General features: G+C 33.3%; 1 protein-coding gene across 1 annotated transcript; it reads left to right on the top strand.

Annotated features, from left to right (window-relative positions):
* Positions 1–11,635: 11,635 nt before the first annotated feature.
* On the top strand, positions 11,636–14,194 carry LOC118754878 (protein phosphatase 1 regulatory subunit 12A-like; the record flags this gene model as incomplete). Its single annotated transcript, XM_036489751.1, has 6 exons — positions 11,636–11,792; positions 11,998–12,298; positions 12,369–12,628; positions 12,702–12,796; positions 13,396–13,551; positions 14,078–14,194. Coding segments are annotated over 6 exons (1,086 nt in total), but the record flags the coding sequence as incomplete, so codon positions are not given.
* Between the last annotated feature and the right edge of the window lie 4 nt (positions 14,195–14,198).

The following is a 14,198-nucleotide window of genomic DNA, read 5'->3' on the forward strand; positions in this document are numbered from 1 at the left end:
GACCACCCCTGTTGAGTCTCTCGTGGACCACCCCTGTTGAGTCTCCCCTGGACCACGTTGGGAATCACTGGCTTAAATGATATACGATTAGCTGTTGCCGTGCTTTCATCACTTCCTTGATCTAAATGCATGCTCTGCCAGTACTCTATTGTTCTGGATATACACATGCTTATATACATACGTATGTATGTATGTATGCAGTAATAAGCTGCATATTGCATCGGCTTTTATATAAAATATTGCCATTTTGTTATACTTCCTTCTTTACTCCCACTCAGAGTAAGGCTAACGAGGTGACACATTTTAATTTGATTGTTCCAAGCGCTAAGGAACGATAAAAAACCACTACATGCTCAAATTACTCATACCATCGATAGTAGATAATAGCGTTCAAATAAATAAAATGGGCTACAAAACTGCATACTCAGAATCTCCTGGAAATCTAATTAAAACAGCTAGACATTTTTACAAAAGTTTGTTGATTTTTTTTTTGTTTAATATTGCACAAAGTTTAAATCTTGGATTTACACGGGTTATGTTAAAGAACGAACTATATTTTTATAAAACAATAACCAATATTAAATAACAACAAACATAATATGTTAAAACTTGTCAAAATGTGGCGTGGCTATTATTATTTCGACCATTGTATTTACTCAACTGCTCAACTGATTGCAGGAATTTACTTTTTCTTTTGTTACCAAAAAATTTATTCGTGACTTATTTACATTTGTATGGATTTGTTTAAAAATCGTATTTATAGATTTATTAACTCAATAGATTTTTAATTTGCAGAATTCGTACAATAAATGCCTTGAGAAAATCGTAAAATTACAAAATATTTGAAATGTTTAATTTCATCCCAAACCGCAAAACATTTTATGGAATTCGAACATTTCCAACAACTACAAACTCATGTATGTATGTAACAACAATTGTGCATTTGATTTCCATACAAGCGCAGCGCTATTGTGCAAGTACATACATATGTATATTTATTTAGAAAACCAGCAAAAGAATCACATTCAATACAAACTCTTTTCGAAATTACTTTTCCATTGGCATATCCAAGCAATAATTCACAATTCCAAAATACGCACAAAACAAGAAATATTCCCCACACGCCCTCTCCATAGCACTTGCTGGCTGTTGCTTCTGTATGCATTTGTGTGTGTATGTCTGTTACGCTTGTATGTTTGTTTTTTCATCCGCACAGGGAATTGCGAAATACATACATATGTATGTATGTACGTCGGTGCGTGCATTGCGTTTCATTGCAGTTCATAGCGCGCTATCTTCCTCTGCGTCCCCACATCCTCTCCAGCCCATGGTTGCACACTTGGCTTCTTACTTGCCCATACATACATATTTGTTATTTTACTTGCGGGTATGCATGTGATTGCGTGTGTGTGTGTGTGTGTGAGTTGCATGTGTCAGCGCTGTTGCAACAATTCTGGCAGTAGCATCATGCGTAGCCTGTCAAATTGTTTATTGCCACAAAAAATACATAAAATGCAACTTTGTTGTATGATTTGCCTTTTGTTGTTGTCGCTGAATTTCGTTTTTATTTTTTATTATTTATACTTTTGTTTTTGTCTCTGATGTGTTGCTTCCATTCTTACTGCTTTTTTCGTGCAATTTTTTCTGAAGTTTTCAACAACATTCCACTGTTTGGTTGCATTATTTTCGTTTTTTTTTTTGTTTTTTTTTTACTTTTATTGTTGCTGACATCGTACGATTGATATTTTTCATGACGTTGACATTTCGTCTCTTGCCAAATTGCATTGATGACGTAAGATTTTTGCGAATCTGTATAGAAGTCACATGTGTGCATTTAAAATTACATTTTTGTAAGATTATATTTTTAGCAATTTAACTACCATTTTGATCAGGCAAATTAGAAAACATTAATTTGGCGATTTTTTGGACCACATTCGACCTTCGATTAATCGATTCACAAATGGCATTTCTAGATATTAAGTAATGGAAAAGGCAAAGTCTTCCTTGTTCTCTGAATTAGAAAAAATTTTATTTTAAAAGCTTAAATTCTACTTGAAAAATGTTGTATACTGTTTCCTTTTAGTTGAAATCAACGATTTATATTTTTCATAGCAATAATTGCGCAGCATGGATATACATTAGAGTGGTCCAATTTTTGTATGGAGAAAAAAGATTTCATCCAAGAAAATGGGACACCACCTTACATTTTTCCTTTTGACATTTTCTACTGCAACCAATACAGGGTGCTCAATGGCCTTGAAATGCGCTACTGGATCGCTATGAAACTGGCAAAAATATTGGTGATTTTTATAAAAAGCGACTGTTACCATGACAACTGAAGCTTGTGGTATTTTTTTTAGATAATTTAATTTTGAAATATTTTTTAGGTTACTTAACCAATTTTTTTTTATATATGTACACAATATTTCTAGAGTAAAATATGAGCATCCTCTAAATTTACATATACCTAACGTAAAGTTTGGTATCAGCACCTCTTTCGACAAGAGGAAAAATTTTGGAAGGTGACCCAAACCCTATCTTGGAAAAAATTATGTTTGGACCACTCTAATGTACATACATAGTCACATGGGTACATTTGAAATAAAAAACATTTTTTAGGAAATTTTTCATTTTCATTTAATTTTACATTAAAATCAGTATGTACCTACACAGAGAATGCGCGAATCAAGATAAGAGCATATTTTTGGAATACTTAAGTATTAATTGCTAGAATGTGAATTTTGAAATTGCAATATGTTTTTGATTTAAACCTGGATGTTTGCCAAACAATTTATTTTGAAGAAATAAGAAATCGCAAAACGGCTAGTCGTTCAAATGGCGATCGCCCACTCAGACTTGGTTGAACATAAATATGTACTTAAGTACTACATATGTATGCATGTATTTATATGCACATTGTGTACATACATACATACATACATATGTATGTATATCGCCATGTAATTTGCTTTGATCTATTATGTTTTCCTGTTCATTAAGGCGGAACTTACATTTTGAAGGCAATGGCAATAAATGATGGTTGGTAATTTTACGGAGTTTTCTAAAAATTTCGGAGATTTTCAATAAAATTTCGGATTTGTATTTTTTTAATTTCTCCATTTTTGTTGTTTTTAAACTTTTAGCTTTTCAAAATTTTGCGGAGTTTTTCAAACTTTTTTCGAAGGTTTTCAAAATTCGGAGTTTTTCAAAACTTTTACTCAGCTTTACACAGTTTTTAATTGGAGTTGTACACTTTTTCGTTTTTTTTTTAAATTTATTTTGGGGTTTTTTAACTTTTCAAAATATTAACGCACTTTTTGTTCGGTGTTTTCAAAATAGTTTATGGGGTTTTAAAAATTTTCGAGGTTTCAAGTTTTTTCGGAGTTTTTCAAAAGTTTTCGGCGGTTTTCACACTTTTTCAAATTTTTTCGTAGGTTTTGAGGTTTTTTCGAAATTTTTGAACTTTTTTTGGAGGTTTTAGATTTGTTTTTTGGAGTTCCAATTTTTTTCGGAGGTTATCAATTGCTCGGAGGTTTTAAATTTTTTCTGAGTTTAATCCTGTACGTGCTTTGTTAGTCGATTCGACTAACAACAATCCTGTTTAGCTTCGTACCTCTGAAGTTATTTACCTTTTTGTTTATTATAGTAACAGAGCCCCTCGGCGGGCAATGGCAAACCTCCGAGTGTATTTCTGCCATGAAAAACAGGTTCTCGTAAAAATATAATCGCCGTTAGGAGTAGGCGTAAAACTGTAGGTCCCTTCTCTTTGTGTGACAACATCAAGGCGCACGCCACAAATAGGAGGAGAAGCTCGCCAAACACTTACATTTGTATAAGCATCAATTTATTATTATTAATATTTTGTTAATGTGTTTTAAAAATTATAAAGAAATAAAAATCATAAAATGTATTTTCTCTTTAAACTGTTGTTTGTTTGTTATTTAAATTCAAAGTTGGCGTTAGTCGTCTCGACTAACAAGCTCGCAGGCAGGTTCAAAAGAGTGAACCACTTCCGGGTTTAAAAAGTTTTCGAAGCTTTTAAATTTTTTTAGTTTTAATTTTTTTTTTTTAATTTTTCTTTTAATTCTTTAGTGTGTTGTTTTAATATTGTTTGAGTATTTAAATTTTTTCGTATTTTCCCTTTTTCCTATATTTACAATTTTTCCGAGTGTAAAAAAATTTCGTAGTTTTCAAAAAAAGTTTAGAGGTTTTCAAAGTTTTTACCCCAAAATTTTGGAATTTTTAGAATTTTTGTAATAACTTTTCGTGGTTTTTTTAATATATGTATGTATATGCAATGATTCGCTCCTTTTCTTTGCTCAAAAAATATCGCGCAAATTTTGACTTAAACAATTAATATAATAAATCTTCGAAGGGTAGTACAGAAAAGAATCAAATTTGCAAATTAAGATTATTTTTTGTTTTAATTCTAAAGTTTTGTAAAGTTTCTGATGTTATATTTGTGTAAGTTTTTTTTTTTTTATTGATGAATTGGCATAAGGACACCAAGAAAATGCATATGATAAGAGTAAAATTATTTGTTGACTTTCTGATGCCTAACGAAATAAAATTCAAATTCATTGATGTAATTAAGTAGAATTTACCTTTCGGCATACTAATTACTTGTAAATACATACTTATGTACGTACTTACTTACTTAAATATGCACAAAGCAGCTAGTGATAGCGAAATTCTTGCTTTCAATGAAAAATTCTCAAGCTTCTTCCGACGACTGAGTCTTGTCGTCCATCTAACGCTATTGTCGTCGCTAGAGTCCAAAGCAACCACGCTGAAATGCATTGAAGAATGCAAAAGTCTTAATTTTTTCGTGGTTTATTGTCGCATTGGCAGTAGCAATAGTGCTGGCGATTGTACTTTTACTTTTATTGTATTCTAGGTTTCAATTGTGTTTTTGTGCGTTGTTTTTTTTTTTTTTTGGTTCTGATTATTTTATTTTGTTTTTCGTTTTTTTTTTCACTTTTGTTGCTTTGTTCATTTTGTGCGCACCAACAACAAGTGCGCTAAGAATTGTACGCTGCTGCGTCGCTTTCAGCATAATAATAGAAACTATTAGCGCAAGTTTAATCAAATAAAGTGTTATTCACCCCATTTGTTACTCAAGCGCATGCATACCCAATGCGTCTGCGACGAAGTAACAACAACAATAACAACAACAACAGTGTGGCAACACCAACTAAAAAGTACAATACTCGCTCACTGCCCAGTAATGCAACTGCATTTTTAAGTAGTAAAAGTGTAAGTGCTAGAAAGGCAGCATATTATACTCGCATACCTACATACATACATACCTATGAATATTTTTAATCATGCCCATGAGTATGTACATACATACATACTCTTAAGTATTGTTTAGTAAATATGTACATATGTATGTGCATTCATGTGTACATAGTATGTGTGTAGGTTTTTGAAAAGCGAATGTAAACAAAAAGCGTTTCGTAGCTAACAGCGTCATGCGAATCAACAAAAATCACGCAATCCACGATGTAAATATTACTGAAGCGTAAAGAAGATTCGATAAAGAAAAAGAGATTTCGTTGAAAGCGTTTCCAAACACACGCTATGTTACTCATACGGCCCGCCTCGTGAGTGGTCAAAGCGCTGTTTACATGAAATTTTATGCTACTTGTGAGTTTTTCTTGTATATTCGGGGAAATCTCTATAGTCGGAAGAAAAATAAAATCATTTTCAATTTAATATTAATTTTGAAAAGATTATCGCGGCCGTTTGGGCATAGTTTTGGTTAGATATTTAATTTCGCTTTTTTGGCTTGCTACAGTATCACGGAAGAATATACTATAAATGCCACTCTACAGTGACATCAGACCTAAATTTTAACGCTTAGATGACAGGACATTACTGACAGATTAAAATATGATAGATACATATCTTCTCAACATCGATCCGCCCCACATAGTAAATGTTGCAGACATTTTTGTCTTCACTTTAAATTTCTACGGTTCTTTAACTTTTCGTATTATGATTGCAGACATGATTCAATAATGAAAGGTTCCGTAAAAAGAACTCTGTCTCACTCCAATTTTATCAGCTACGCTCCCACCTTATTCCTAAAAAGAAAAACAGTATTTCCTTTCGAAATTTCTTTGGAAATTTTAAGAAGTTTTCCAAATAGTAGAGAAAGTCTTAAGCTTTTAAACTTGAACAAATTTTTGTTTTTCGTTCGCTATCGGCAACAATGATCCATTTGGATGATCAGTCCTTGAGCCTGATTAGTATACATACTATACCTAGTTAGTGGCAAGTTTAAAATGATATTGTACTTTTGAAGGCCACGTCCTTTAATTTAACACCCAAAAAATGCCTTCGTGTATTATATCTAAGGTAGTAATTTTTAAATATGTGGCAACCCCACTAAAAAAAAAAATTAAATTGAGGCTTATTGCACATCCGGAGACCATACCCTTTCAACAATGAGGTACATTTTTTTTATTCAACGAATGGTGCGGATCTTATAACTTTTAAACAGGTGGCAACCCAACTCAAAAATCTTGCTAATTATATACAATACACTAGATGAATCCACAATCAAACTTTGTTGAAAATTCAACACATTTTCGCAACAAACTTTTTAGAAAAATTCTAAGTATGCAGTTTAGTAGCCCACACAATTTTAGTGTAATGAAGTGAAGTGCAAGTTTCAAGCGCGATTTATAATACTCTTTTTTGATGACGGATTTTTGCACATTTTTCCATATAAACATGAATTTCTTATGAAAAAAAATCTGCGAAACCGTTCGCAACCAAATTTCCAAAAATCTGCGCCAGTTTTTACAAATTCCACTTGTTATATAACAAACCGCAAACAAATACATTCAACGGCCACATACATATGTATATGTATTAGGGCTGTGCGATTATTCGATTACTCGAGCAAGTTGGTTAATCAATTATTCGGTTAATCAATTACTCGAGTAATCAAGATTTTGATTACTCAAAACGATGATTAATCGAGTTACTTGAAATATGATTACTCAAAAAAAATAATTTTGCTCGTAATAGAGTTTGCTTTGGAAAATGCTTATTTTCTTTTTTACATTCTGTGTATGAAAAAAAATTTTTGTTTTAATTTTTGAAAACAGAAACGTTGTTTTCAAAGTATCAAGGAACTTTAACTAATTTATACATATGTAAAGAGTTGAAATGTTGATTACTCATTTTATTCGAAATTTTGATTAATCATAAAGCATTTTACTCAAATATTTTTGTTTTTGGTTAATCAAAAATCTTGATTACTCGAGTAACTGAACTTTTGAGTAATCATAATTTCCAATTAATCGAATAATTGAGTTATTTACTTTATGATTAATTAAAATTTTGAGTAATCAATTAATCGCACAGCCCTAATATGTATATGTAAATTCAAAACTTTAAAGCCGTTTTTCTCTAGCCTTTGATTTTTTGGATTATGACACTCTTGCATCAAATGTGCGATATGTAGATTTGAGCACTATGGAACAAGGAAAGTTCTTTCTTGGACCTCAGTTACACTCGCAGCTCAGCTAAATTCATATGGCATCAGTGACTGAATAACAAATAATAGGTTAAACAGACACATCTAACAAGTTGCCAACATCGACCCGCCCCAATTGAAAAGTCCTTTATTTGTATATTACATCGGTTAAAACTCCGAAATCGTCAAAAAATATAGGTTAATACTACGATTAGAACGTAAAACAAATGTATGTATGTATGTATGCAGGGCCGGATTTAAGCACAGGCTAACTAGGCGCTAGCCTAGGGGCCTGCGCCACAAGGAGGCCCGTGCCACATGAAGAATTAAAAAGTTATAAAAAGTGAAAAATTATATATTTACAATCTTTAAGAACCGTAGCAGGCACTGAAGGCGAGTCAAACAAAGAAATATTTATGTAGTTCGTTTTATACCCTAATGGAAGGGGATTCACATTATAGGCTAGTAAGCAAAGGAAAATATGTCGATTCGTTGAGTCGGCGGCAGGTAAAGAGAGTACGCGTGCCACCGGCATAGCCATAGGGATCAGGTTCATACCAGCCACTCCTGCGGCTGGTAACGGGGAGGTCTTAGCGCTATGCAGTTCACCTTTTAGCAATAACTTTTTTTTTCTAAAATAATAATAACTAATAAAAAAAGTAAATGAATAAAAAAAAAATAAAAAAAGGTACAATGAAAGTACAGCAAAAATAAAACAAAATATTTTTAAAAATTAGATGACATAAAAAAAACCATCGAATAAATTTCGGATCCAAAGTTTCATACCTGTAATAGACGCACTTGGGTGCAAACTGAAAAAGAGGATTGAGGCCTTAAAACTTGTCCATGAACGTTTAGGGTTAGCAGAGAGTACAAAATTGATTGAGATATACGAATACGGCGTGGATGACGATTTAGACAACGAAATTATACAATTTAAAAATTTTTGCATTCATTTTCAACCAGACTATGAAAAAAATCAAGAAGTGGTTAACAAAGAAATATGGATGTATAAACTTTTATTTGTTTATAACGTCAGAGATTGTTTGCATTAAGAATGTACCTTTCTCAGTTGGTCAGCTGATAAAAATCCGACTACGGACGTCCATGACGAAAAATAGGCTGACATTTTTGGCTTATTTCACGCTGTTGCTTAAACACATTAATAATAACACCATCTGGAAAAAATTGCTAAAAAACTTTCACTTTATTATACTAAAATTGAATGGATTATAAAACTGCATGCTTACAATTTTTCTGTAAAATCTGATTAGAAAGTTGCAAACTAGTATGCGAATTTATTGAATTGTCCTGAGTTTTGAACAAAGATCAGAGATTTTATTTTTATGTTTTTTGTCGTAGTGTGAAATATATTTTTATAAAATAGCCGTCATCGATTCGCCAACAGTTATCGAGTAGCGAAACGAACGAACTCATTGCGGTACAACCAAACTCGCTATTGGCCATCCTTGCTAGCTAACTTTGTTGTTGCTTCCAAATGCAAAATTTTTTCTTAAGCGACCGGAACTCAAACATAGCGAGGTAGAGAAGTGGCAAATCGCACCACATAAAGAGCCTAGGGGCCCATAGATACTAAATCTGGCACTGTATTCACATATGTATGTAGTATGTACTATTTACATGTCTCTGTAGTTTATGCAAATATGCGCCTGCAGACCCATTGACATATTCGCTGCGTGGAATTATTCAGCTTAAAAGGCGCTGAATTTGCGAGCATTCATTTTTGAATTTGCATTGACGGCATCTACCCAATGTTGTGCAATCCCTTTCATTTCAAATATCATTTATACAAACTACATACATACATATAGTATGTACATAGTTAGCTTAATCGCTTTCCCAGATGATCCAGCCATCATTTGTGTAGATTGTGCAAACTTTCAAATCGTTTGTGTCGCTTTTGGTTCTATAAACACACATTTCTATGGGCATCCGCATGGATGTTTGTATGTACATTGAACTTTTCTACATAGAGCTTAGTAAATATTAGGGACCCGCATGGAATTTCAGCTGTTTAAATGTGTGTATCCTCTCTTTTTATACACAGCATATCAGCGCAAATTTGGAGCGTTCATCGGCCTTTTTGTTTGCATACTTTGCCAGTCGTTTTTTTTTTATTTGAACTTAATTCTATTTGCTAAAATTCTTTTGTAGTTTTTTTTTTTGTTTAAGTTTTAATCTTCATCTATGGCATCTGTTAGCATAGTCTTCATTGTAGTTAGTATGTATGTATGTATATTTGTATATTCAATGATGTCGTTCTGTTTTTAGCAAAGGCAATAAACTAAAAGAACTCTATTTAGATTTTAGCCGTTAAAAAGGCGGTTATTTGTCAATATAAGTGCTGAGAGTTCTATCCATATTTTGTTTTACTATTCGTATAATTCGGTTATTTGAATTTAAAAATTAAGAATAAAATATATGTAGTAATATTTATACATAAATGTAGCGCAGTTTCTTAAACACCTAATCGCATTCCTCATAAATTTATCAAATTCCATAGCCTTCCAGTTGTGTTAACACAAATCTTCTACATACATACATACATACGTATGCAAATTGATAAGGCAAACACTAACCGCACTCAGTTGCGTCGCTTTCATAAATTAACATATAAAAATTTTTTCAAGACGTATCAAAATGAATTGCTTGTCAAAATAGAATATTTTTAATGGCTTTTTGCTTTTGTCTTCTATTCCTAATTTCCGTTATCAAATGTGAGGCATAAAATTTAAACAATGCGAGCGAAAGCAAAGCCAACACTCGCAAATAAACATACATGAATATGTACATTAGAACGTACCACCTTATAAGCAACAATTTTTTGTGCCCAAATTTTGTTGGACAATTATATTCAACAATTTTATTGAGCTTGAGGCCGTTTCAAATAAAAAATGTTGCGTAAAAAATAACGATTAGCACCTGGTTGAATTTATAGCTGGACAATAAAAAAAAAATTTTGTACTGGAATAATCGAAATTCTTCTCTAGTAAAGTTTTTGGTAAGCTTTAATTTATTGACATTAGGCTGGTACGTTAGGGTGATTAGAACTGTGATCTGGTGTTTAAGAACTAGAACGGAGTACTTCAGGTCAATGATATTTGGAGCAAACAAAAAAAATGCCAAAGATATGACAAAAAAAAATATAAAAAGGAGACTATTACGTTCGGGGGAAAAAATGTTATTTTGCGAAATTGCCTTTAGGTTCGAAGGTCTGCGGCGAATTTTTTTTCTGGTACAGTCTAATGTTCATAAGTATATATGTAAAGCAATGATTGTTTTTGCACCTTCGCTAATATTTTGCTTTTGATTTTATGTTATTCAAATGTACGTATGTTAGCGAAAGAAGCGTCGAAACATATGTACTTACTCTTCCATCATAGCGAACCACCTTGCGCCCAACAATCAGCTCAGCAAATTATCGCGGGCTGGAAGAAGCGATGATATCATCGTCAATATTGTTGAAAATCCATTTCATTTTTCTGTTTAAATTTATCGCATTGTAGTTTATTTTTATTTGTTTTGTTACTATTCTTCTATCAATAAATACTTTTTCCGTGAATTAATTTTTTTTTGTGAAATTTAGTTTGAATTAATTCCAATTTCTTATACGTAGAGTGAAAATTAGTATGTTTCTTATTTTAAATGTAACTATTTAATAGCTCTTCGTCGGTTTTTCCATTTCTAAACTTGATAAAATTCTTCAACGCATTTAGTACATACATATTTTGTAATTCTTAAGGAATACTTTTTTAAGATTTTACGTTCCCTAAACAGCTTCCTATCTATGATCAGGGGCAATTACTAAACCGTACAGTACCCTACTACAGTAAGCCGAAAACTCCAATCGAGGGAAACTTGTACATTTTAGTGTATAAGACCAATGCTGTCTGACTTTTATTGAAGACGAGGTCTTTGAGAGCTGTAAATTTTCGATAAATGCTTCGATAACGTTATCGATAATTATAAAAGCCGAGAATGTGGTGGAGAATCTGAGAATAAGAAAGTGAGATAAAATAATTTATATAAGTGCGATAAAATGGTCGGTTTTTTTCACCTTTTATAAAAAAATCTCCCCCTTTATCTTTTTTTTGTAATTATTTACTTTTAATGTATCAACAGCAAAGTTATTTAATCTTACCACTATTACTTCTTTTTCATTTAAGGCTTGCATTGATGATAATTTAGAAATGGTTGAATTTCTAATCGAACATGGCGCTGATATAAACAGACAAGATAACGAAGGTTGGACGCCGCTACACGCCACAGCCTCATGCGGGTGAGTAAGCAAAGTGCTTTGGAAATTAAAATTAAAAAAAAAATTAAATGATTATTTTCTTCTTCACTTCAATTTCCCAATTGGCAAACAAAATTAACAAACGCGATTTTGAACGCACTTGCGTTATATATTCGCGACTCTCTTTTTGTCTCATTTTAATTTTTTTCGTTTTGTTTTTTTTGCTTTTCCTTTCGTTTCGCGCCAGCTTTGTGAGCATAGCCCGCTATTTGGTTGAGCATGACGCCGATCCGGCCGCTGTAAATAGCGACGGTGACTTGGCCGTGGACTTGGCTGTCGATATACAACATTTGCCGATGATGGATTTCATGCAAAAGGTGATGACTGAACACAATATCGACTGTGAGAAGGCGCGACAGGCGGAGGAGCAGCTAATGTTGAGTGATGCCAAAAAATGGTTGCGCAGTGATGCGTCCGAAGTGGATCGGCCGCATCCAAAAACTGGTGCCACAGCGTTGCATGTTGCAGCCGCAAAGGGTTATACTAAGGTATTGATTATTTTCATATTTCTTTTCAATTTATTTTTAATTCTAACATCTATTTCATCGCTGCCGATAGGTTATAAGTTTACTACTCGCCGGACGTGCTAATGTCGATAAACAGGACAATGACGGCTGGACGCCGTTGCATGCTGCATCACATTGGGGCCAAAAGGAGGCAGCCGAGATGCTCGTCAATGCTATGGCCGATATGGACGTGCGCAATTATGCCGGTCAGACGTGCATCGATGTGGCCGATCGGAAAATGGCTAAATTCTTGGAGGAGTTGCGTAGCACCAGCAATAAACGTGTCAAACGTCGTCCTTCTAGTCAAATCAGGTTGCACGTATTAATTTTGTAAACACTGCATGTTTTGTAATTTTGTTCTTTTCTCATTGTTCTGTTGCCACAGAATCTCAGATAAAATTGAAAATCACATTGACAATACACCAACTAAAATTATACGAGTGGAAGTGAAGTCGGATCAGTCGAAGGACCAGGCAAATGGTACGTACGAACGCATAATAGCTGCGGTACTTAAGCTACGCATTAGATTTAAGAAAAACAACATATGTATGTATGTATATAGATATCTAATTAATTTATGATATTTTTCAAATTGCCTTAAACTGATTATCTTTCACAAATTTTGTTTCTTATTGCCAAATCCCAATGTTTGTTGCCGTTTTGTTTTGTTTTCTATGTTAATTTCCATTAGGTTCACATGGTCGTTAAATCCATTGTGCACGTGCTTCCATTTCTCAGATTTTTGTATCATACATATTTTCGATTTCGACAATGTTTTCCACACTATTAAGTTCGACAAAGCACTGCCATTTGCATCTATTTTTTACTCATTCTTTCGACACTATCGGTGGCATTTACCACACGAGATTGTTGTAAATAAAATAAGTATACCAAAGTTTTATACATTTTGTATTGCATTGTTCCCAATTGTAACCGAATGTCTGTAAATTCTCGTTGCAACAAACACCCAATTTGTCCTTTTGTGCCACTACCGAAACAATCAACTTCAACCTGGCTCATCGTGTCCATTGTGTCGTATCGTTGTACCGTTTTTGTAAATACATATGTTTGCCTAACAGCTTCCATATCCGATATTGAACTGCCAATGATCGATAGTAGTGATCAACTGGATCAAGCCCATAATCTAGCGCGTATAGCTGAATATGATGAAACCGATTCTGAACTCACCGACTCAACAGAGAGCTCACATTCGACCAGCCTATCCGAACCTGAAGGTATCTTTTGTAAAAGCGTGTGTCTGTGTGTTTGTTTTATAATGTGGAGCTGCGCCATTTCTATGTACAATTAGAAGTGTGAATGGTTAAAGAATTAAATGTTTGAACAGGTTTCGTACGAGAGCTGACTCCGTAAGCACTTCTGCCATATAGAAATGGTGTAGCATGTTGGAAAATGTTCGTTTGGTGGTTGAAATTGCTTTTTTATTTACGACAATTTTAAGACATCCACTTTTGGACTGTTGCGATTCATATGATTTCGACTTTTGAAAAGCTAAGTCATGCTAAGTTCAGTACAGTTTTATTTTAGTATTTCGTTGACCTATATCCTACTGATAGTTAACCTACGTTTTGTTTGGTATAATTTGGTTGTTTATGCGGAACTCGAAAGTATTATTATTTTACTGTTGCGTTCCACTCTAATTTGTTTATACAAAATTGAATTCTATTTTACTTTTTTATTATTAGTTGGAGTGTATTTGAAGTATTGACCTAACAGTTAACGCATGTCTTTAATCAATTACAGATGAAAAATCTAAACAACCGACTGATTCATCCACAGACAACCAACCTGTTGAAGAAGAGGCGCCATGGCGACGCAATAGTTTGGCACGTGTGCGCACACAAAATGAAAGTCCAACGAAAAA

The sequence above is a fragment of the Rhagoletis pomonella genome, unplaced genomic scaffold, assembly GCF_013731165.1.
Source record: "Rhagoletis pomonella isolate Grant_MI unplaced genomic scaffold, Rhpom_1.0 Rhpom_scaffold_04831, whole genome shotgun sequence".
NCBI classification, from domain to species: Eukaryota; Metazoa; Arthropoda; class Insecta; order Diptera; family Tephritidae; genus Rhagoletis; species Rhagoletis pomonella.